Source organism: Solanum verrucosum, unplaced genomic scaffold (genome assembly GCF_900185275.1).
Source record: "Solanum verrucosum unplaced genomic scaffold, falcon-dt-bn FXZP01000030.1, whole genome shotgun sequence".
In the NCBI taxonomy this organism is placed as follows: Eukaryota; Viridiplantae; Streptophyta; class Magnoliopsida; order Solanales; family Solanaceae; genus Solanum; species Solanum verrucosum.
In genome coordinates, this window is record NW_026020380.1 from 70,645 (window position 1) to 94,188 (window position 23,544).

The 23,544-nt window shown below is 34.8% G+C and overlaps 1 protein-coding gene across 1 annotated transcript; it reads left to right on the forward strand.

Annotated features, from left to right (window-relative positions):
* The first annotated feature begins 22,850 nt into the window (after nt 1–22,850).
* On the forward strand, nt 22,851–23,252 carry LOC125839115 (uncharacterized). Its single transcript, XM_049518086.1, has one exon. The coding sequence runs from the start codon at nt 22,851–22,853 to the stop codon at nt 23,250–23,252; it is 402 nt and encodes a 133-aa protein (XP_049374043.1).
* Nucleotides 23,253–23,544: the final 292 nt, after the last annotated feature.

Here is a 23,544-nt window from a genome sequence, read left to right on the forward strand (position 1 = left end):
ACTTTAGGGAACATGTTGAGGGCTATTTTGAAAGGTAAGTTGACTTCTTGGGAAGATTACTTACCTATTGTAGAATTTGCTTATAATAGGACCTTCCATTCTTCTACTGATAAGACTCCTTTTGAAGTTGTATATGGATTCAACCCCCTTACCCCTCTTGATTTATTGCCTTTGCCTACTAATGATTTTGCTAATCTTGATGGTAAGAAGAAGGCTGATATGATGAAGAAAATTCATGAACAAACAAGGCTTGCAATTGAAAAGAAGAACAAGGAAGTTGCATTGCGAAGGAATAAGGGCAGAAAATATGTTGTTTTTAAACCTGGTGACTTGGTTTGGGTGCATATGCGAAAGGAAAGATTTCCTTCCAAAAGAAAGACCAAACTAGATCCTAGAGGAAGTGGGCCATACAAAGTCCTTGAAAGGATTGGAGACAATGCTTATAAACTTGATCTTCCTGGTGAGTTCCAAGTTAGTGCTACTTTTAATGTTTCTGATCTTTCCCATTTTGATGCAGATTTGAATTCGAGGACGAATTCTCTTCAAGAAGAGGGAAATGATAGCATCCAAGGAAGCTCTACTCCATTGAAGGACAAGGATGACGCTTTAGAAACTCCAAGGAGGCCCATAACAAGATCTCAAACCAAGGAGTTCAATGATAAGCTCAATGGGCTTCAATCGCTGATCCAAAGGTTTCTTATTGGGGAAGAAGAGCTCAAGCCCAAGGGAGAGGAATTGTCCAAATGCTACAATTATTTGGTGGCCCAAATTCAAGCCCAAGATGAGGAATTTTAAGGTCCAATTTCGTGCAAAAAAAGGTCAAGAAGAGTCCAAGAATCAGCCACAACAAGAGTTGCTTTCTGCCCAAGTTTTGAGAGAAGACTAGTCAAACTTTCCAAGATTGTCAAGATTCTTTTCCTAGTTGGGATTTACCTTATTTATTTATTTATATATAGGTTATTAATATTTTCCTTAGTCTATTTATGGTCTCCTAAGTACCATTTAATGCTTTCCTAGAAGTACTAAATTTGTTCCTAGTTAGGTTACTTTATTTCCTTTCTAGAGTAGGATTCCTTGTAATTGTTTTTTTAGGGTTTGGCTTCTTGGACGTTTTTCCCTTCTCCTATATATAGGAGTCCTTTTCATTCATTAAAGACAATTTAGATTGATATTAATAATATTTGAGAGAGTTCTTTGAACCTTTGTGACTTGTTCTTTGAGAATTTATCTTTAAACCTTTACTAGTTTCATAGTTTAAGGTATAAAGTAACTTCTTCTTGTGATATCTTTGGTTTCTTTTTGGTATTCTTTAGAAGGTGATTAGTTTCTACATACTAATTATTGTCTTTAGTTACTCATAAAGCGGTCAAGATCCGAATCTATCGTTTTGATTCGTTTTCTCAAGTAAAGGCGTTAGATTTCTTCCATAAATCTATACGTTGTTACTTGGATCTTTTCAAGGCCTTAGAACATCTAATCTTTGGAAATTCGTGGATCTTTCCTTCGAATTTCCCATATCTTTATTTAGTTTTTTTGTTTTTTTTCTTTGTGCTTCCGCATTCTAATATTTAATTCTCTATTTGTGATCTCCCTTAACCTTGCTGTTATCAGAGGGGATGGTCAACCACTAAGGAAGAATCAAAACATACAAGTTCACCCTCAAAAGGACAAATATAATTTTCGAAGTATGTTCAAGCACATGATCTCTATGAAAAAAACAAGCAATCGGATCTTCCGCAAAAGATATGCTCATAGAGTCACTCCTATTCAATAGATCAACATTATCATTAGCACCACTTACTTGAGGTTCCTTAATCACATTACAAGGACCCTCAACCAGTGAACTACACTCACAAGTAGGCTGATCAACACAATTATCTCACGATAATGAACTAGCATTCAAAGTACAGGTGTCAACACTAGGTGGACACAAATCGATCTTACTAGAAGAATCAAATTGGTCATCAATAGGATCAACTAGTGTATCCACACTCTCAACAAGCACATTATCAATATAAGGTAAAGAATCAATAGGCTCACTCAAAGACAAGCTAACATTCACACTTTGTTCACTTGAAAGGGTAAAAGTGTTAAGATTAGCTATTGTACCTTGACGCCTGCAAGAAAGATCTTCTTTACCTTGGATGTTGGAATATCCCATTAGTGAATCCATCACACCTTCGACTGTAGGCTCTTTGGCTGGAACTTGTGTTCCTTCATTCGTCATGCTTGTACCTACATAAGATTCTTACAAAGTGAAGGATGATCAAAAAGGTTAGATTGAGATTGTGGCAACCCTCTCACTTCACTCCTCTCAACCACTCCATTTTCCACTCTAAGGTTGCCACCTTGGTTTCCCTTACTCCTCTCAATCTCTTGTCTCTCATTTTCACCCTAGGAAGAGGAAATAGAGGTGTTCCCCAATGATCCACAACACACTTGTACCCATTCTGCTCGTTTGGGACCCCATGTTCAATAAACCAATTGGCCCCCAAACGTAAGTGACAAGAAGCCATGGGCTTATATTACACCAAACCTCCTCATAGTATTTGCCGCGTGTGAAAGAGATTCTTACCCCTTCGGTAATCTTACATCCCTCCATGGTGTATAGATAAGTCCTTTGTAGTCGAGGTAGTCTCAAATAGGCTACCACCTCTGGAGTGATGTAGTTTAGATTGTACCATCATCGATGACAAGGTCAAATCCCAAATCCCCACAAATTCCAACCTTTGTCCTAAGAACTGGTCTTCTCGGATTGACATTGAAAAGTTGTGTACCCCTTTAGCACATACTTGAACCTCATCAGCCCTTTCAATCCTTCCCATGTCAATGGGTGGGTACTTCCTTGGAGTGTTCGGAACCTTTCCTCTTGAGTCCATCAACCCAATGCAAGACCTTTCAAATGACCAAGGGAATACAAGGGTTGCTCTGGACCTCTGAAATCATGGCATTGGAAAATCTGCTCACATTGCCACTCCCAATTAAGATATGCCTCGGGATCACTCCATCCCTTAAAGATAGGGAAATCAATCCTTTTGGTATCGAGACCCTTGACACATCTTTCATACCTGCCTTGGTTCCCACATCCCGATAAGTGTGAATTACCTTGAGAAGTATACGATATAGTATCCTTAAGACTTTAGAGTTGCACACTCTTTTCTTCCCCTCGGATGACTTTTACTTGAGCTAGCATGGCCATACACACTACTTCGACTAGGGTGAGGATTAACACAAGAGTAAGAATACAAATCTTCACAAGCCCTAGGGGCATGCTCCTCATACTTCTTATATAATAGAGTATTATACCTCACCTTACCTTCATCCTGGAAGTGGGAAGTGTAACATGTTCCGGCTTCATCATAGGAACCATCATAAGCCCTCTCACATGCTCCCACATCATCATAGGAGCTTCCACAAGAGCATTCTTCCTCTCTATCTTCACCATAAAAGTTGTGTTCAACATTTCTCTAATATTCTCCTCCGGAATAGTAGCTCTCATTCTCATTTGGCTATTGATCATGACTATCATCATAGCCCCAATAATCACCATTATCCTCTCATCCATAGCCCTCATCATCACAACCATAATCTCCCATATCATAGTCACATGTGTCCGAGGCTATTGAGGACATGCTTTCTTATAACTCTGTGTACGTACAAAGTGACAACTCACAAAAACAACAAACAACGTTAGCGTTAATAAAATGAACTCACAATCGCTCGTGTTTACACACCTTTGATTGCCTCTCAAATTGGCGCAACTAATGTTGAAGATTGCTTATACTGAGTTGATCACAAGGTCTCGATTTCTACTCTTGGTCAGAATAGATTTTTATTTCAAGAAGAACAGACGACCCGATTTAAGCAAACGAACTTGAATCAAGAGGTTAACTACGAAGTAAAAACGAATAAAAGCACACAAAGAAAAGGCACCAACAAAGAAGGGAATTCAATAACCAATAGTCAACAAGTAGAGTAGTTACGAGTTGAAAATCAGTTTAGGATTCTTGACAACGAACTAAAAACAAAAGAAAAAGAAACTTGAATTAGGACATGAGAAGAAAGGGTCATAACATGAGCTTCCGATCACCAAATGCACTGTTTTCTTTGCCTAAAGTGAAGTCAGCTCGCCAACTTAAAGATTGACTCACCAAACTCTACAAACGGACAAGGAAACTCGGCGATCTGGGTGGAAGTTCGGTGATGTGCCAAATGGATTCGGCGACCAGGGCTTAGCTCACCGAAATTTCCAGTGTGTTCACCAAAATGAGGTCCAACTCGGCGACCTAGCTGCCCAAAGGGCAAGGCACCGAGTGGAATGGGCGATCCAAGTTGGGATTCGCCCTAATTTTTCAAGTTGCACTTGCAAGACTCCAAAAATTGAACCTTGGTGGTCCCCCCTTTTCCTTGGCCTTTAGCTTTACCCTTTTAGGTAAATTCCTTTTGAACAAACACCTTTAACGCTTTCTCTTTCTTCCCTTTTTGGATCAAACTCTTTCTCTTTTGAAGATACGTTACTTAAAGGTTTGAATGTTCTTCAAGAACTTCAAGAACACTATGAAGATCCAAAAATAAACCACAAAGATTTTTAGCTCGAAATTTCACAAAATTCGAGATCCAAGCTCTCTTAGATATAGGGAACAAACCCTAATACTTTAGCACGTAATTCTTCAAAGCTTCTTCAACCAACAACGGTGGAAACTTCAATAGTGAATCAAACCCTTTCAAATCTTAGGGCTAAACTCGAAATAGGTTAGGGAACACTAATCTAACCTTGGAAACTCCAAGGAAGACTCAAATAAACAAGACCCATTTCTGAATTTCTTCAAACACGTTTTGAACACTTTTTTTTTATTTTTTGTTTTCGTAACAACCCAAGACTAGAATCGTAGGAACGAATCTAAGACTTGCTCTAATACCAAATGATGTAATTCTCAAAAGAAGAATCACAACAAACATCGGAGAACAAGAAAGATAGAATAAGAGACACAAGATAAGAAACAATTGGCAACTAAAGGATGTATTAAATCCAATAACCTCCAATCTAGATCCCAACAAGTGCCAAATCCGGATAAATAGATAGACATAAAAAGAGGAAACAAAGAGCAACCTAATAATATATTAAACCCAAAGACCTCACCTCATTAATCCGTCAAGAAGCACCTAACTCTTACGAAGACCTCGAGGGAATCAATATCCCAAGCAACCTTCATTTCTAAACAAGTTTCAACAAAAGCTTACCAAGTTTTCAACACTCACAGAAGGAGTTTAGGTTTACAACCACAATATTCAAAATCAGCCTACCCTAAAATGAAACACTAAAAGCCTATTTATAGTTTTAGGCATTATTACATAGATGGCCCAAAGGTGACCCGAAATGGGCCAATGGGCGAGCAAAGTCGGGCTCGCCTAATGGCTTGGCGATGTGCCCAATAGGTTCGGCGAGGAACTCTGCTCCTTGCCTTGGCTGGGAAGCTACTGGAACTTTGGGGTCTGGGAACCATCGCCCAATCCACTTGGCGATGCGCCAATGGTCTTTAGGTTGCCTAGTGAGCAATTTTCCCCTTTGTAGCTCCTTGGGCAGTTGATGATATTTGGAACCCTCGCCAAAAGGTTTGGTGAGTCGCCGAAGTGTTCTCCAGCTCGCCGAATGGAACACATTCTTCACTTGTTCCTCCTCGCTTTGTTAGGCCTTCCACACTCCAAGCTATCATCCAAGCATGGTGTTGCCCAATTGGGAGCTCCTTCAAGGTGCATATCTTCCCATGCAAGGCATGCAACTCCCTCATTGGCATCCATACATGCCAAACAACCTTCATCCTTGTGAACACTCCAATGGATAGGCTTGATGTAATCCATTTTACATCAGAGTGAGTGGGTTAAGACGAAGGCTGGTATTCATGCGGCAAGTGAGTATCCGAGAGGAACGCATTTGAAACGGTGTAAGTTGCTCGAGAGAGAGCTTATCCCCCTTAAAGTTTAGCCTAGTCACAATTATTCTATGAATCTTCTATCGAAGGCATGTACCCAATAATCTAGTTTAACCCGTATTCCCGTCACATCCCAAGGATCCCCTCTCACTACTTAGAAATCCTTGTTTATTTTGTTGTTTTTACTTACTAGTGACAAAACCCCCCATTGTTATTTGACATTCTTGTGTCCCCCTTTAATTTACAATGTTTTTAATCGTTAATGTCTTTAGCTACGACTAGTTAGAACTTAATTTTATTTTTCTATTAATTCTCCAAACCACTCTCTTGGGAACGATCCAAACCCTTGGTTGGGTTACTAAACTATTGTATCATGTACATGATATTCTTTTCTGTAATTCTCTTTACATTGCGATCTCTGTAAAGCATGTGATACAAACAACCAACTGATCAGTGGTAAAAGAGAATGACCCATGCTAGGCATTTTAATCCCTGAGATGCTGTCCTCAAATATATAACTTTGGGATCGACCCATGCTAGGCTTCCGCCCCTAGTCTGCCACCCTTATACACAAATTGGGATCGACCCATGCTAGGCTTTTGCCCCTGGGCTGCCACCCTTACACAAATTGGGATCGACCTATGCTAGGCTTTTGCCGCTGGGCTGCCACTCTTACACATATACCGCTTCATATAGTTTCTTTAATCTTTGAGATTGTTATTTTGGTGGTCATAATTATTTTTGAGCATCAGAACTGTGGATCAGTAGTAGGAAACATGTGAATATGCACTTAGGGCAGTAACAATAACACAAGATGGAAATGTAACACTAATGAATTACATAAGAGCTCAAATGACACAATGGACCTCATTTGATTGACAGGAGGAATCACAAAGCTACTGCTGAAATTACCCTTTTCTCATATCAATACTTGGAAAAGTAAAGATTCACATATATTGAAGCAATTCGACACACTAAGGAGAGGGAAAATATTGTTAGCTGTGTTTGGGATTGTACGCTGCCACTATGTGTCTTTTACTTGAAAGAGCACCTAGGAAGCTCACTTATTGGTAGTGACACAAGCAGAGTTCATGCCAAAGAATATAGAATCGAATAGCCTTACATACCTTGCTGTACCACTCAGATAGTACAACGAATTAACCTCCTTCCTTTTCGATTATTAATCTACAATGAAATAAGTAACACAACTAATATTAGTAGCTAACCAACAGATTGGGCTACTTGAACTTGGCAAACAGTAATCAAGCAGCAAACTCATACTTATCAAACCGATGGTATGCATTCCACCCCTTCTCCTTTAATAACGTCATATACAATACGACCTTCTAATAAGGTCCCCTGAAACTCCTCGGGCTTTATAACATATGCAAAACAGTATACAAAGGGGTTGCAGGCAGCAAGCTCATGCAACGCCCAATTAGATGGTACGTTACTGCACCCTTTACCGTTTTATCCTTTAACAAGTTCTCATGACTTCTGCATATGCCTCCTTATGTTACTATACACAAATCAGTCTCTAAACATCAGAATGTGGCAGTAGCAATATGAATTCACGGTTTCGACCACTATCCCTTGAGCATCCAACTAACATTACATTTAAAATGCTCAAATGGGCTAACAATTGAGTTAAAGGGGACTCCCCTCCGTGGTTGTCCCAACATGCACAATCAACCAGAACATTCCCCAATCTCACACCATGTAAAAGGAACAATTCTCAGCTCATTAACACATACCAAATCCCCTAACCGATTCAAGCACAAAAGAGGGATGAAAATTTCAGTAACTCACCTTGTTGGACAGTAACCTCACTTGCTAACTTCAAGGTTTAGGTTGTCTTTTCCAAATTATCTTGAGAATAGTGAAGGATTACTAAATCAGCAGACCATATTCTTACGAATCCAAACTTTAAATAAAATTAACATATGGCAGTAGCCTTACCTTTAGGTGAAATCAGTTCCTCCTCTTGAATTTCTTAAGATGGGAGATGTTACACCAACTTGTACTTGAAAAATAAAGGGTTTTCTCAGTTTTTTAATGGTGAACTTGCAGGCCAGCACTTTGGAGCTTCTAGGGTTTCTTACTGGGAGTAAATTGTTGTAGAACAAGTGAGAGATATATGAAATGAATTTCATTCTCTTAAGGGTCCTTTATGGACGTTTTTACATTAAGAAATATGTAGAAATATCTAGTCCCTCACTTTAAGTAAGCAGGTACATCACTCCCTTAATTTCTGCCACAAGTTCTTTAAGTAGCTGCATCACCTAGTTGCCCTTTTCTTTTAAAATGCAGTCCACATATTTCCTAAGTAGGTGCATCACCTACTTACCACTTATTTAAGTAGGTCAACAGTTAATCTACCATTAAGAACCTATGTCATCCTTTCTACGTAAGCTACACATGTACGTAAGTAACTTAATTACGTAAGACATCCGAATCAGTAGCTTAAGCAAGTAGGTTGATTACTATGACAAATTATAGTTTACTTACTCTATTTAGCCTCAAACCTCTTTCGAATATTGTCAAACCTATTTCAAACCCTCACTACTCACATAGAACTAGTATATGCAAAATATGGGACGTTGCAGCTACAACTAGTTAGAACTAAATTTTATTTTTTGTATTAATTCTCAAAACCACTCTCTTGGGAACGATCCCAACCCTTGGTTGGGTTACTAAACTATTGTATGATCGTAGACACTCGCATCGGAAGTTGTATCTTGATTACGCAACCTTCACAATGATGAAAATATGTAAAATTTTGATATTTCATTCGTATCGATATTCTAAGGTAACTAGTGCGATTCAGGAATTTTTTGAGGTGTTTTAATGTCTTTTTATTGATTTTTATATTTTTCAGACGTTTATGAATTAAAATTTTTGATATTTTTTGGGCAGTCATGAAAAAATATAAAATTTTGATATTTTATTCGTATTCTAAATTTAATGGTGCGATTCAGAAATTCTTAGAGGTATTTTTATGCATTTTTCTTGATTCTTATATTTTTCGGTCGTTTACGAATTAAAATTTTGATATTTCTCAGGCAGTCACGGAAAATATGTGAAATTTTGATATATTATTCATATCGATATTCTAAGGCTACTTGGGCGATTTGGGAATTTTTTGAGGTATTTTTCTCAATTTTCATATTTTTTCTAACATTTAAGAATTAAAATTTTTGATATCTTTCGGGAAGTCATGAAAAATGTAAATTTTTGATATTTTATTTGTATTGATATTTAAAGGTGACTGGTGCAATTTTGAAAGTTTTGAGGTGTTTTTATGTCTTTTTCTTGATTCTTATATATTTTAGACGTTAACGAATTAAATTTTTTGATATTTTTCGGGCAGTCACGAAAAAAAGTTAACTTTGATATTTTGTTCGTATCGATATTCTAAGGTGACTGGTGAGATTTGAGAATTTTTTGAAGTGATTTTATGCATTTTTTTTATATTTATATTCTTCGGACGTTTATGAATAATTTTTTTTGATATTTTTGAGCAATCATGAAAAAATGCGAAATTTTGATATTCTATTCTTATCGATATTCTAAGGTGACTGGTGTGATTCAAGATTTTTTGAGGTGTTTTTTATGTCTTTTTGCTTGATTTTTAAATCTTTCAAACGTTTACAAATTAAATTTTTTAATATTTTGTGGGCAGTCCCGAAAAAATGTAAAATTTTGATATTTTATTCGTATCGATATTCTAAGGTGATCGGTGCAATTTCGGGAATTTTTTGAGGTGTTTATATGTCTTTTTCTTGATTTTTAGATATTTCGGACGTTTACAAACTATAATTTTTGATACTTTTCAACCAGTCACGAAAAACTGTGAATTTTTTATATTTTATTCGTATCGATATTCTAAGGTGATGGGGTGATTCGAGAATTTTTTGAGATGTTATTATGTGTTTTTCTTGATTTTTATATTTTTCGGACGTTTATGAATTAAAATATTTGATAGTTTCCGGGAAATAACGAAAAATTGTAATATTTTGATATTTTTTCGTATCGATATTCTAAGGTAACTAGTGCAATTCGAGATTTTTTTGAGGTGTTTTTATGTCTTTTTCTGGATTTTTACATTTTTCGAACGTTTATATATTAAAATTTTTTATATTTTTTGGGCAGTCACGAAAAATATTAAATATTACTATTTTATTCGTATCGATATAATAAGGTGACTGGTGCGATTCAGGAATTTTTGAGGTGTTTGTATGTCTTTTTCTTGATTTTTATATTTTTCAGACGTTTATGAATTAAAACTTTTGATATTTTTCAGTCAGTCAAGAAAAAATATAAATTTGGTATTTTATTCGTATCCATATTCTAAGGGTACCTGTTCGATTTGAAATTTTTTGAGGTATTTTTATTTCTTTTTCTTGATTTTTCTATTTTTTGGACGTTTTTGAATTAAATTTTATTATTATTTTCAGGCTGTCAAGAAAAAATGTATTTTTTTTATATTTTATTTGTATCGATATTCTAAGGTGGCTGGTGCGATACGAGAATTTTTTAAGGTGGTTTTAAGTTTTTTGCTTGACTTTAAAATCTTTCAGACGTTTATGAATTAAAATATTTGATATTTTTTGGGAAGTCACGAAAAAATGTAAAATTTTGATATTTTTTTTGTATGAATATTCTAAGGTGACTTGTGCGATTGTAGAATTTGTTGAGGTATTTTTATGTATTTTCCCTAATTTTTATATTTGTTAGACGTTTACGAATTAAAATTTTTGATATTTTTCAGTCAGTAACGAAAAAATATAAAAATTTTGAGATTTTACTCGTATCGATATTCGAAGGTGACCGGTGCGATTCGGAATTTTTTTGATGTGTTCTTTTTTCTTTTTCTTGATTTTTATATTTTTCACACGTTTACTAATAAAGATTTTTTATATTTTTTAGGTAGTCACGAAAAAATTTAAATTTTTGATATTTAATTTGTATCAATATTCCAAGGTGACTGGTATGATACGGGAAGCTTTTGAGGCGTTTTTATATTTTTTCCTAATTTTTAAATTTTTTGAACGTTTACGAATTAAAATTATTGATATTTTTTGTGATGTCACGAAAAAATGTCAAAATTTTGCTATTTTATTCGTATCGATATTGTAAGTAACTAGTGCAGTTCGGGAATATTTTGAGGTGGCTTTATGTATTTTTCTTGATTTTTATATTTTTCAAACATTTACGATTTAAATTTTTTGAAATTTTTTCGGCAATCACAAAAAAATATAAATTTTTAATATTCTTAGTATCGATATTCTAAGGTGACTGGTGCGATTCGTGAATTTTTTGAGGTGTTTTTTATGTCTTCTTCTTGATTTTTATATGTTTCGGACGTTTACGAATTAAATTTTTTGATATTTTTCGGGCAGTCATGAAAAAATTTAAAATATAAATATTTTATTCGTATCGATATTCTAAGTTGACTAGTGCGATTTAGGAATTTTTTGAGGTGTTTTTATTTCTTTTTCTTGATTTTTATATATTTCAAATGTGTATGAATTAAATTTTTTGATATTTTTTGGGCACTCACGAAAAAATGAAAAATTTTGATATTCTATTTCTATTGATATTCTAAGGTGACTGGTGCGATTCAGGAATTTTTTGAGGTGTTTTTATGTCTTTTTCTTAGTTTATATTTTTCAGACGTTTATGAATTAAAATTTTTGATATTTTTTTTGCACTCACAAAAAAATGAAAAAATTTTATATTCTATTCGTATCGATATTCTAAGGTGACTGGTGCGATTCGGTAATTTGTTGAAGTGTTTTTACATCTTTTTCTTGATTTTTAAATTTTTCAGACATTTTACGAACTAATTTTTTTAATATTTTTCAGGCAGTAGTCACAAACAATGTAAAATTTTGGTATTTTATTCGTATCGATATTCTAAGGTGATTCGGGAATTTTTTGAGGTGTTTTTATTTCTATTTATATTTTTCGGACGTTGACGAACTAAAATTTTTGATACTTTTTGGACAGTCACGAAAAAATGTAACATTTTTATATTTTATTTGTATTGATATTCTAAGCTGACTAGGGCGATATAGGAATTTTTTGAGGTGCTTTTATTTCTTTTTCTTGATTTTTATATTTTTTAGACATTTACGTATTAAAATTTTTGTTATTTTTTGGGTAGTCATGAAAAAATGTAAAATTTTGATAGTCTATTTGTATTGATATTCTTAGGTAGCTGGTGCGATTAGGGGAATTTTTTAAGGTGCTTTTACGTATTTTCTTGATTTTTCTTATTTTTGAATTAAAATTTTTGATATTTTTTGGGCAACCACGAAAAAAATTTAAATCGTAAACTTTTGAAAAATATAAAAATCAAGAAAAATACATAAAGACAACTCAAAAAATTCCCGAATTACACCTGTTACTTACAATATCGATACGAATAAAATAGCAAAATTTTGACATTTTTTTGTGACATCACAAAATATATCAAAAATTTTAATTCGTAAACGTTCAAAAAGTTTAAAAATTAGGAAAAATATAAAAACACCACAAAAGCTTCCCGTATCGCACCAGTCACCTTGGAATATTGATACGAATTAAATATCAAAAATTTAAATTTTTTCGTGACTGCCTAAAAAATATCAAAAATCTTTATTAGTAAACGTCTGAAAAATATAAAAATCAAGAAAAAGAAATAAGAACACATCAAAAAAATCCCAAATCGCACCGATCACCTTCGAATATCGATACGAATAAAATCTCAAAATTTATAATTTTTCGTTGCTGACTGAAAAATATCAAAAATTTTAATTCTTAAACGTTCAAAAAACATAAAAATCAGGAAAATTACATAAAAATACCTCAACAAATTCTAGAATCGCACAAGTCACCTTAAAATATCGATACGAAAAAAATATCAAAATTTCACATTTTTTCAGTACTTTCTGAAAAATATCGAATATTTTAATTCATAAACGTCTGAAAGATATAAAAATCAAGAAAAAAAAATAAAAACACCTTAAAAGATTCTTGTATCGCATCAGCCACCTTAGAATATCGATACGAATAAAATATAAAAAAATTCATTTTTTCTTGACTGCCTGAAAATAAAAAAAAAATTTAATTCGAAAACGTCCAAAAAATATAAAAATCAAGAAAAAAATAATTAAAACACCACAAAAAATTCCCGAATCGAACCAATACCCTTAGGAATATGGATACGAATAAAATATCAAATATATATTTTTTCTTGACTGACTGAAAAATATCAAAAGTTTTAATTCGTAAACGTCTGAAAAATATAAAAATCAAGAAAGAGACATAAAAACACCTCAAAAAATTCTCGAATCGCACTAGTTACCTTAGATATCGATACGAAAAAAATATCAAAATATTACATTTTTTCGTTATTTCCCAGAAAATATCAAATATTTTAATTCATAAACGTCCGAAAAATATAAAAATCAAGAAAAACACATATAAACACCTCAAAAAATTCTCGAATCACCCCAGTAACCTTAGAATATCGATACGAATAAAATATAAAAAATTCACAGTTTTTCGTGACTGGTTGAAAAATATCAAAAATTATAGTTTGTAAACGTCCGATATATATAAAAATCAAGAAAAAGACATTAAAACACCTCAAAAAATTCCCGAAATGGCACCAGTCACATTAAAATATCGATACAAGTAGAATATCCAGATTTTAACATTTTTTTCATGACAGCCCAAAAAATATCAAAAATTATAATTTGTAAATGTCCGAAATATATAAAAATCAAGAAAAAGACATAAAAACACCTCAAATTTTTTTTTAATCGCACCAGTCACCTTAGAATATCGATTCGAATGAAATATCTAAAATTTACCTTATTTCTTGACTGCTTGAAAAATATCAAAAAAAAATAATTCGTAAAAGTCCAAAAATATAAAAAACAAGAAAAAGATAAAAAAAGAACACCTCAAAAAAATCTCGAATCGCACCAATCACTTTAGAATATCGATACGAAAAAAATATAAATTTTTTATTTTTTTTCGTTACAGCTTGAAAAATATCAAATATTTTAATTCGTAAACGTCCGAAAAATATAAACATCAAGAAAAAAACATAAAAACACCTGAAAAAATTCTGAAATCGCACCTGTCACCTTGAATATCGATATGAATAAAATATTAAAATTCCATTTTTTTGTGACTGCCCAAAAATAAAAATAAAATTAATTCGTAAACGTCCAAGAATATAAAAATCAAGAAAAACAGATAAAAACACCTCAAAAAATTTCCGAATTGCACCGATCACCTTAGAATATCGATATGAATAAAATATTAAAATTTTACATTTTTTCGGGACTGCCCGAAAAATATTTTATATTTAATTTGTAAACGTCTGAAATATATAAAAATAAAAAAAAGACATAAAAACACCTCAAAAAATCCCGAATCACACTAGTCACCTTAGAATATCGATAAGAATAAAATATCAAAATTAACTTTTTTCGTGACTTCCCAAAAAATATCAAAAATTTTAATTCGTAAACGTCTAAAATATATAAGAATAAAAAAAAGACATAAAAACACCTCAAAAATTTCAGAATCGCACCAGTCACCTTTAAATATCAATACAAATAAAATATCAAAATTTTGCATTTTTCATGACTTCCCGAAAGATATCAAAAATTTTAATTCGTAAACGTTAGAAAAAATATGAAAATCGAGAAAAATGCATAAAAATACCTCAAAAAATTCCCAAATTGCCCGAGTAGCCTTAGAATATCGATATGAATAATAATCAAAATTTCACATTTTTTTTGTGACTGCCTGAAAAATATCAAAATTCTAATTCGTAAACGCCCGAAAAATATGAAAATCAAGAAAAATGCATAAAAACACCTCTAAGAATTTCTGAATCGCACCATTAACCTTAGAATACGAATAAAATATCAAAAATTTACATTTTTTCATGACTGCCCAAAAAATATCGATAATTTTAATTCGTAAACGTCCTAAAAATATAAAAATCAAGAAAAAGACATAAAAATACCTCAAAAACTTCTCGAATCGCCCTAGTCACCTTAGAATATCGATATAAATAAGATATCAAAATTTTACATTTTTTCGTAACTGACCAAAAAATATTAAAAATTTCAATTCGTAAACATCCGAAAAATAGAAAAATCACGAAAAAACATAAAAATACCTCAAAAGATTCTAGAATTTCATTTTTCTTGATTTTTCTAATTTTTGAATGTTTTCGAATTAAAATATTTGATATATTTTGGGCAACCACGAAAAAAATGTAAAATTTTGATATGTTATTTGTATCGATATTCTAAGGTGAGTGGTGTGATTCGGGAATTTTTTGAGGTATTTTTTTTCTTTTTCTTGATTTTTATGTTTTTCGGACGTTTACGAATTAAATTTTTTAAATATTTTTTAGGCAGTCACGAAAAAATATAAAATTTTGATATTCTATTCGTATCAATATTCTAAGGTGACTGGTGCGATTCAGGAATTTTTGAGGTGTTTTTATGTCTTTTTCTTGATTTTTATATTTTTTCGGGCAGTAACGAAAATATGTAATTTTTTTATTTTTTATCCCAATTCGGAGCTGTTGATGTTTAAATTGATTAATCATAAAAGAAAAATTATTATTCATTCCAATTAAGCTTCCTTCCTATTAATTTGGAAGTTCTTGTCAATTACAAGTAAATGATTTAGTTCCTGAGCTAAATATCGTAGTTTTCGAATGAGCAATCAAAAAGATTCTGGAGCATCTTCGAGATTAGGTAGTGTTCCCTTGCATGTGTTAAGCATGCCGCTAGCGTTCATCCTGAACCAGGATCGAACTCTCTATGATATTCATAGCTGCATTACTTATAACTTCCTTGTTTGTAGACATGTAAGCCATGTTAATGTGCCTTGGATGAGCCACATCTCAGGGTGAGGCACCGTTGAGTGCATTGAACTATCCATGTGGCTCTCTTTTCTTTTATTTCCTAGATCGTGCGATAGAACCAGTGTTGTAGGTGAATCATATATAATTTCTAAATTGTTTTATTATAGCAAATATGCTGGTTATGAGGAGTAAAAGTACTGGTAAGCGAGTAGATGTGGCTGCTCAAGAAGGGACCAGCCAACCACCACCTAGTCAAGCTGTTCAAGGTGAGGCTCAAGATGAGTCTCTATCACAGACTTCCCTGACCCCTCCATCTCCAGAAGATCTAAGGAGGGAAGTTGCACCTCAAGAACCCCCTATTAATGCTACCGAACAAGATTTGAGGAATGTAGTCCAATTATTGACTTGTATAGTTGCTGGCCATGGCCAAAGACATAAAGGTCTAGTTGCCGGTACTAGTGGTGTAGATAGAGCAGCTGGCACGCGGATACGTGATTTCCATAATTCGGGCCTCCATCATTCACCGGGTCAGATCCTAATGAAGATCCACAAGACTATATAGATCAGATCCAACACACTTTCGATGTTATGCATGTAAGTGGTAAAGAAGCGCTCGAGCTAGCATCATATAGATTAAAGGGTGTGGCTATATTGTGATATGAAGCTTGGAAGCAATCTAGGGGAACAGATGCACCTTCAGCTACATGGAAAGAGTTCAAAAGGGCATTCCTACTCTACAGCTAGTTCCCCACCTCGGTTTCAAGAGTCTAGGGGCAATCAGTTTGGGCAAAGAGGTGAAAGCCAAGGTTTACGAACAACGGGGTACCAAAAGCAGGGAAGTATGAGCCAATCAAGACCACCTCGACAATCTTGTAAACAATGTGTAAGAAATCAACCTACTAGATCAGTTGTTGCATCCTCATCATCAACACATTCTTTAGGTAGGGGACAGAAGCCTACTGGTCGTGGCAGAGGAGCTAGGGGAGCATCTAGTTCTAGTGGAGTTCAAAATCACACAAATGCTTTCGGGGATCGAGAAAATTTAGAAGCCTCGTCAGGTGTGGTTACAGGTGCATTGTCCATCTTTTCACATATTATATATGTATTAATTGATCCGGGGTCTACACTATCATATGTTACTCCATTGATTGCTGAAAGTTCAAAATAACACCAGTATTATTAGTCAAGCCATTTGAAGTGTCCACACCGATTGGTGAGTCTATTATAGCTAGAAAGGTTTATCGTAATTGCATTGTAACTGTTTGTGATCGTGATACATTGGTTGACCTTGTTGAGCTAGAAATGGTGGATTTTGATGTTATAATGGGTATGGATTATTAGCTTCTTGTTATGCCACGGTAGATTGCCGAACTAAGATGGTGCATTTCCATTTTTCAAAGAGGTCGTCCTTGAATGGAAAGGTAATATTGGGACACCAAGAGGTAAATTTATTTCTTATCTGAAGGCAAAGAAGATGATGTCCAAAGGATACATATGTCATCTAGTGAGAGTGAAAAATATAGATGCGGAGCCACCAACTCTTCAATCCATTCCAGTGGTAAATGAATTTCCCGATGTATTTCCCGAAAATCATTCGGGTTTACCTCCAGAACGAGAAGTAGAGTTTGGTATTGATGTGATTCCAGATACTCAACCTATATCCATCCCTCCATATAGAATTACCCCAGCAGAATTACGGGAGTTGAAGGAGCAATTAAAATACTTATTAGAAAAAGGATTCATAAGGCCTAGCACCAGTTTTATTGTACGCAAGAAAGATGGCTCGTTGAGAATGTGTATCGACTACCGGCAGTTGAATAAGGTAACGATTAAAAACAAATATCCCTTCCTAGAATTGATGATTTGTTTGATCAGTTACAAGGTGCTAAGTGTTTTTCAAAGATCGACTTGAGGTCGGGGTATCACCAAGTAAGGGTCAAACACAAAGATATTCCCAAGATAGCTTTTCGGACACGGTATGGTCATTTTGAGTTTTTAGTCATGTTATTCGGGCTAACAAATGCACCAGCATCTTCTATGGATTTGATGAATAGGGTATTCAAGCCAATTTTAGATATGTTCGTGATAATATTCATAGATGACATTTTGGTGTGGCATAAACAACACATGTTGACTTGCTGAACTGATACATGTGACAAGTGAAACTATGAATTTAGATGATAGCTTTACAATGTCTACAAAGCCTCTACTAGAATCCATACGCATAGTAAAGACTCGGCAAACCCTGAATCAACTTGGACCTCACCAACAACCGCTGAGTAATGTGCTTCTATTGGGGAGATCTACTAATTGAGTACATGTACTTGCAGTATGAAATGCAGAGTCCCCAATAAGGGACGTCAGTACGAAAGACTGTACTGAATATGTAAGGCATAATACAACCATATGTAAAATGAGAGCTCAAGTGAAACCAAATACCAATATATAAGGATTAGAGACCACCTTTGCTTATACTTGTGGAATCGTGTATGTTACCTTATTTTCTTTACTTTTCTTTGCATTATAATATTTATAAGACATATGATACAAATGCAACTGATCAGCGGTAGAAGAGGATGACTCATTCTAGGCATTTTAACCCCTGGGATGCTGTCCTCATAATTCCACAAACTGGGATCGGCCCATGCTAGGCTTTCTCCCCTGAGCTGCCACCCTCTTATACCAATTGGGATCGGCCCATGCTAGGCTTTCTCCCCTGAGCTGCCACCCTTCTATACCAATTGGGATCGACCTATGCGAGGCATTTGTCCCTGGGCTGCCACCCATAATTATATAGATTGCTTCACTTAGATTCTTTAATCTTTGAGATTGTTGTTTTGATGTTCATAACTCTTTTGAGATTGATCTTTTGATGATCATAACTCTTTTGAGATTGCTGTTTTGGTGGTCATAATCATTGTTGAGATTTGGAACTATGGACCAGTAGTAGAAGACATATGAATATGGACTTACGTTAATAACAATGACCTGGGAAGCAAATGTGACATGAATGTGTAATACTTAGGAGCTTCTATGACTTAGTAAGCATTTTGACATCTTAAATTGAAGCACATATCAAGTGAAGACATTTAACATTCAACCAAGAGATTTGAACTCTATATGATAGCCAAATACTCACTAACTAATATCAAATACAAGGTATACGTGAACGTGGAACCAAGAGAGAACGTGGGCAGATTCAACTTTAGGACGGATACATATTCCAAGTAAGTACATATAAAATGTACAATAGAGCAAGTAGGGATCTTGTGAGGTAACATTATAGTCTAACACAATGGGAGTAATAACCAATAAAGGGAACATATGAACATGTGAAAAGATGACATATATATGGATAATTGAAGCAAGTTGGCAAGATATGGGTAGATTGTATATCCAACATATAAACATATGTACCATGTGTAATCTAGGATCATTTTGATTTATATAAGGGAAACACGTGCCAAGGGTACTTTGACAATGAAACAAGTTTAAACCTTGCATGCTAATACTTGGTAGAGTAAGCACGTACATTTAGTAACAAACTCATATTAGAGTACTCACTTTACTGCTCTAGGGAGTAGGAACTGCAACTATGGATCAGTCACTACCAATGGCACTTAGAAAGCTTACTTTTTGTAATGCAATTGTTGGATTCATGCCAAAGAAATAGGAAATCGAATAGCCTTACATACCTTGCTATACAATTCAATACGTATGACTTAAGCTCCTTCTCTTCAAATTACTAATCTACAATAAAAATAAGTTGTAAGACTAGTGTTAGTAGCTAATCAATCAATTTGAGCTACTTGATCTCACCCAAATAGTAACCAAGCAGTAAGCATGCAATTTATCTTGCCAGTGTTTTCTTTCCTTCCCTTTCCCTTTAATCGTGTCTATATACTGTACAACCTTCGTATCAAGTCCTCCCCTAAACTCCCTGCAATATTTAAGTCCTTTAACGTCTCCATAACTTTCCCGCACATCCAATCACATCCCTTATCATAACATACATAAAACAATCCTTAAACATAATAATGTAACAGAAGCAATATGAAACACAGTTTCTGATCACCAAAACTTGAAGAGCTAATATTACTTTTAAAGTGCTCAAACAAGCTCATAACTGAATTTAAAGAGGACTCCCCTCCATGGCTGTCCCAACATGCACTAATCACCAGAACATCCACCCCAATATTACACCATGTAAAAGTAACAATTTCCAACTCACTAACACATACCAAGTGTCCTAATTTACTCAAGTACAAGAGGGAGAAAATTGCAGTAGCTTACCTTGTTGGACAGAACTACCACTTGCTAAGACTTGAATTCTTCAAGGTAAAGGTTGTCCTCCTTAACTTGTCTTAAATTATACCTTCCAATTGCTTGAACTCCTAATGTTCAAGAACCCTAATGGTATTTAATGGCTGTTGTATGAAGCTAAGAGAGAGAAGAGAGAAAGCTCTAGAAATCAATTTTTTTTGTCAAAGTAAAAATGGCTGGAAAAAGCTGATATCTATCCCTTTTAAAGGGACCTGCTTTGGCCGAATTTCTCACTCATTTTGGGCCATAATTTGTCAAGTAGGTGACTCACCTACTTGGACTTTTCACTTGGGCCTTTTTGGACTTAAGAACATTGGGCCTTGGCTGTCCATTTCCCCTTATTCTTCTAATCAACTTGGGCCATATTAATTCAAGTAGGTGGTAGTGCACTTGGCCCAATAATATGGTCAAAAGAGTCCTAGTAGGTGATGCACCTACTTGGTCCTTTGGGCTGGTCAACAAGTCAAAGTAGGTGATGCACCTACTTGTCACCTGCTAGCTTAGTGTAGTCAATCAAGCACCTCAATATCTTATTCCATTTCTAGACCTTAATTCCTTTAATGTAACTTAAAATTTATATACACTATGTCAATTTAAACTTTAGACTCAAATACCACCTTACGATCTCAAGTTTAAATACTTCCATCAACGTCAACTTAATCGGGTTGCATTAAAATCTATGGGCAATTAACTTTAAACCTATTCTATTGTCACTAGTCGCATAGAAAACCGAGTCCATAATTATACCACACGACAATTTTTAAGAGTCATATAAATAGAACTAGTACACGTAGAATACGGAGTGTTACAATGCTAATCACTTGCGACAGGTTTTACAAATTCTTCGTGATCGTAAGTTGTATGTGAAGTTCTCTAAATGTGAGTTCTGGTTGAAATCTGTGGCATTCTTAGGTCATATTGTATCCGATGAAGGAATAAGGGTTGATAACCAGAAGATAAAAGCCGTGAAAAACTGGCCAAGACCTACAACGCCTACGAAGATCCATAGTTTCCTTGGATTGGCAGGTTATTACAGAAGGTTCGTTGAAGGATTCTCTTCCATTGCTGCACCCTTAACAAAGCTACACACAAAGAAACCAAGTTTTTGTGGAGTGATGAATGTGAAAGAAACTTCCAAGAGCTGAGGAATTAATTAACTTCTACACCTGTATTGGTACTTCCAGAAGGAACAAAAGGGTATGCAGTGTATTGTGATGCTTCGGGAGTGGGCCTAGGATGCGTATTGATGCAGCATGGTAAAATAATAGCTTATGGCTCAAGGCAGCTACGGCCACATGAGAAAAAATATCCAACTCATTATCTAAAGCTAATAGCAGTTGTATTTGCTTTGAAGATATGGCACCACTACTTGTATGGAGTTCATGTTGACATATACACTAATCACAAGAGTTTCCAATATATCTTTAAGCAAAAGGACCTAAATCTGAGGCATCGAAGATGGCTGGAGCTATTAAAAGATTTTGACATTGATATCTTGTATCATCCCAGGAAAGGAAATGTAGTAGCTGATGCGTTAAGTCGTAAAATAATGGCAAGCACTTATGGGCAATCTGTGGAAAGACAAGGAATAACTAAAGATCTATGTCAACTAGATAGCTTGGGGATTCGCCTTCTTGAATCCCTAGATGAAGGGGTTATTGTGCAAAATGCGGCAGAATCCTTATTAGTAGTGGAAGTGAAAGAGAAGCAGTACACTGATCATATTCTAATAAAGCTTAAGGAGAATGTACAACAGGGTATGACAAAGGCATTTGAACTTACGCAAGAGGGAGTACTTCGATGTCAAAACAGATTGTGTATACCTAATGTAGATGAATTAAAAAACATGATTATGACGGAAGCACATCATTCGAGATATGCTGTCCATCCGGGGTCAACTAAAATGTATCATGACTTGAAAGAAGAACATTGTGGAATTCGTGGCTCAATGTCCAAATTGTCAACAAGTAAAAGTAGAGCACCAAAAGCCCGGAGGTTATATGCAGTGTATAGAACTTCCAATTTGGAAGTGGGACATGATCAACATGGATTTTTTCACTGGTTTGCCTCGTTCATTTCGGAAGTTTGATTCTATATGGGTAATTTTTGATAGACTGACCAAATCAACGCACTTCTTACCGGTCAGACTACTTATACAGTTGAAGAATATGCGAGGTTGTATATTAAAGAGATAGTTCGTCTACATGGAGCCAATCTCTATTATATCTGATAGGGGAGCTCAATTCACTGCAAATTTCTGGAAGTCATTTATGAAGAGTTTGGGCACACAAGTAAGTTTAAGTACAACCTTTCACCCCCAAGCAGACGGTCAGACAGAGCGTACAATTCAAACACTTGAGGATATGCTGCGAGCTTATATATTGGACTTCAAAGGTACTTTGGATGATCATTTGCCATTGATCGAGTTTGCATACAACAATAGCTACCATTCAAGTATTAAAATGGCACCTTATGAAGCTTTATATGGTAGAAAATGTAGATCCCCAATTGGCTGGTTCGAAATAGGTGAAACTGCCTTATTTGGGCCAGATCTTGTTCATCAAGCTATGAAAAAAGTCAAAGCGATACAATAGCGGCTAGAAACAACTCAAAGTCGACATAAATCATATGCGGATGTTAGAAGGAGAGGACTAGAATTTTCTATAGGGGATTGGGGGTTCTTGAAGGTGTCACCAATGAAACGGGTAATGAGGCAATTTGGTAAAAAGGGAAAGTTGAGTCCACGCTATATAGGGCCATATAAGGTTATCCGAAGAATTGGCCAAGTTGCGTATGAGTTAGAGTTACCTCAAGTGCTTTCAACCGTTGATCGGGTGTTTCATGTCTCAATGCTTCGAAAATGCGTAGGTGACCCATCTCGTATTACTCCTACTAAAGATGTACAGGTTACGAGAGATCTCACTTATGAAGAAGTACCCATTGTTATTCTGGATAGACAAGTTAGGAAGTTAAGAAATAAAGAAGTAACTTCTGTAAAAGTATTATGGAGGAACCAACAAGTAGAAGAAGTTACATGGGAAGCAGAAGAAGCAATGGAATTGAAGTATCCTCATCTCTTTCAGATCGATGAGAAGAATGAAAATGCGTAGTTGAGGCGTTGACAAGTATAAGTCTATATGTATTATGTGATTATTAGTAGTACTAACTTAGGCTTGAACCTGTTTGGGCTGGATAACCATGCTAACAATCGAGGACGAATGTTTTAAAGGGGGAAGGATGTAACAGCCCGTATTACGCATATGCTTGTTATATTCTTGTGATACGTGACATAGTCTTATAGTATAGGTGAGGGACCATGATTCTTATATGATTAGTGTTGGTTTAAACTATCTCGGAAGGTGATGTGATGCCTTGCATGTTTCAACATATGTACTGCAAGTT